We start from the raw sequence: 2,964 nt of genomic DNA on the forward strand, positions 1-2,964 counted from the left end.
CTTCCGATCTTATCCCTGAGCCGACGTTCTGATTTATAGCTGTTGCCGAGGGCGCAGCAGGTTGTACATTATGCGATGTTTCTAGTTGTTTTGAAAATGCGATAGGATCGTTTGTAAATGCATTGTTATTACTAAAAATATTATTGCTACCAAAAATTTCAGATTGTTTATCCTCAGTCATAGTGTTTTCATGATGCATTGTACCAGTCATCGCATTTTCATTATCAGATTGCTTATCAAAAGCTATTTTTATTTGTGTGGTTGATGCACAAGAAGATTGAGGTTTATACTCAAATATATTTGATATTTTTTGTTTAAGCCTACTTTGTGTATAGGATGCATTTGATGTCATCATTTGGAAATCATTCGAAATGATTGATTCGGAAACTGATATAAGTTTAGGTACACTTGATACATTGTTTGTATTTGCAGACTGTTTTTTAACTTGGGTAGGACGAACATCCTTTATGGCCTTCTGATTTTTGTCCCGGGTTGATGGCATTTTCTTTGTCCTCCTCTCCGTGAATTCGTATGGATGTTCATATTCGTGTTGTTCTATAGAAGAGGCATCAGTATTTTGATCCATGGCATTGATAGATTCAGGCATCAAATAACCATGTGCGTCAAAACTATCATGTGGTTTATGATCCTTGTAAATCTTTTCTGGCATTTTTCCACCAGCAATACATTGTCCAATACTGAAATGTACCGCAATTCTTTTCGATTCTATCAGATTATAGGCCCTACCCTGTTGTATACTCCCTGCGGGCATACTAAAGTTCCGACGATTAAAGAGAATGTTCAATTCGTCATTCGAAAAGTTCAGTCCTACTTGTTCGCAGAAATATTTAGCTTCAGTCTCGTTTTCGAAGCCGAGAATATCTATTAATTCGTACAACGGAAAAGCTGTCGAAGTACTTCTACAATACGCCTTCAACATTACCTTAAAAGCTTTCAGTCTAATTTGATTGAAATATCTTAATAAGATACAAGCATTCAAATAAGTCGTCTCTCGAACGAGTTTAAAGAATTTGTAGTAATTACTCGAATCCAGTGCAAAGTATATATTGATCGCAAACTGAATTTCTGGTGAATTTTGCACAGATTTCGGTAACTGTTGCAAGTCATATAGAAAATTACCATCATTTAAATTTAGTAAAACAATGTATGCTCTGAATTCTGATTCGTTTTCACAAGTGATACCTTTTAGTCTCAAATCGTGATACATATATTTCAAGGTCTGCAGGCATTTCGTTAAATTTTCCGTATTAATTTTCATGTCGAACACAGATGCATCTTCTGCACAAAGTCTCTCCGAACATACTATGTGAAACCTAGCGCATTGTTCGATCAATTCTACGCTTTCTACGCAACATAATTCCTGTTGCGTAATATCCTTCCTGATTCCTCTTGTTCTATCCCATAGAAAGTGATACCATTCTGCCAGATTTGTGTCCTCCTGCTCACAGAGATCCATTATCTCGTGCAGCAAGTAGCTCATAGTCATTTTCAACGACTTCACCGGCCTTAATTCGTGGGGCATCGGTTCCTCTTGGTCCGCAGAAGATCTTGAATATTGCTTTATAGCCGTCAAGTGATTTATTTTGTATTCATTTCCCTCTAGCTGTTCATATGGCGCAATTTGCCTCTGCGATTCGCGCATAAGACGTTCTTTTTCTGGGCACATATCAGGGCAAGTTCCGCTAGTTACTTTAGCTGTTGCAAGCGAGGCTGGTTTAATTCGTTTTAATCTCATGAGACGATCCCTAGCTTCCAAAATCTTGTATTTGTCTTCAGTCGTAAGAGCAACCTGATGTATTATATTTTGTAACTCCTCTATAGAGGTATTAGGTAAAGGTTTAATTATCTGACTCTCTGTATCAAGTTTTTCAATTTTTGCAGCAGTTTTCTCAAATTTGGTTGCCATTTTCTCATGCGGCAATACCGTTTTTCCTGCAGGTGCTCTAACTTTTAATGGATATAATGCACCTGTATTATCAGATAGTTTAGCTTCCTTGTCAGAATGTAAATTATACTCTAAATTTGTCATGGCCTCTAATTCAAATTTAATCTCGTCGTCGGGCGCTTTAAGTAGATTTGTCACTATATTTTTATGCGAAATTTTCTTTTTAGTTGGCATTTTCACTGATGATTCCAATTTTGTCCATTCTACATGAAACTTCTCGCCCATGTAGTCGCTACTGCCGTAATATGCAGCATTTGCCTCCATTTTTGATGTATAAACTACTATGATTATACGTTTCCTTGGACGGATAGTTATTTTCACGATATTCCCATACTTTATAAAATATTCTTTTGCCGCTGTTTTAGTTAACAAGGCGTTCGGAACATTGGTACATGTTATCGAGTTGTCAATATTAATTTTGGTAGTATGCGATCTGGAATTTTTTTTCAGCTGTTCAAACGCTCCTGTATCCTTAAGAGCACTAGCAAACACATTAAATGTGGGTTTAAATGTGGATCTAAAAATTTTTGGCTTATATCTGTTGGATTTATTGGCTTGTAAGCTTATATGACTTTCATCATATTGAGATAGTATTGTAGGTACAGCAAAGGTAAATATATCCTTCTTATTGGAATGGATATCAGAAACATGATCCAATTCTATATCAAAATTAATAACTCTTGAAGGATGAGATATATTACTTGGTTTAGAAAATACAAAACGATTAGGGACCGTGCTCGCTTCGGAAATGTTAATTTCTATGTCATCCATTTGTTCTATTTGATTGAACATTTTATTTTTATCTTATTCCTGCGACATATAAATATCATATAAATATCACATCAAATAAAAATTTCTTCATCAAAATCTGAGTACCTAAGAATTCAACTAAATATATATTTACCTTTATTATTCATAACACGTGTAAGAACGAGATCTTATATATATATATATATATATATATATATATATATATTTCATTTGGCTATGTTCGACTT

The 2,964-nt window shown here is 34.9% G+C and overlaps 1 protein-coding gene across 1 annotated transcript in view; it reads right to left on the minus strand.

Moving 5' to 3' along the window:
• LOC115238052 overlaps positions 1 to 2,932 on the minus strand; it is a 6,162-nt gene extending 3,230 nt beyond the window's left edge. Inside the window, exons 1-2 of the mRNA XM_029811555.1 lie at positions 2,871 to 2,932; positions 9 to 2,776 (exon numbers count right to left, since the gene is read on the minus strand). Coding sequence (XP_029667415.1) covers positions 9 to 2,758 — 2,750 coding nt within the window. The 5' untranslated portion in view covers positions 2,759 to 2,776; positions 2,871 to 2,932. The remainder of the gene's footprint in view (positions 1 to 8; positions 2,777 to 2,870) is intronic.
• Between the last annotated feature and the right edge of the window lie 32 nt (positions 2,933 to 2,964).

This window comes from Formica exsecta, unplaced genomic scaffold (genome assembly GCF_003651465.1).
Source record: "Formica exsecta isolate Colony F162 unplaced genomic scaffold, ASM365146v1 scaffold32, whole genome shotgun sequence".
NCBI classification, from domain to species: domain Eukaryota; kingdom Metazoa; phylum Arthropoda; class Insecta; order Hymenoptera; family Formicidae; genus Formica; species Formica exsecta.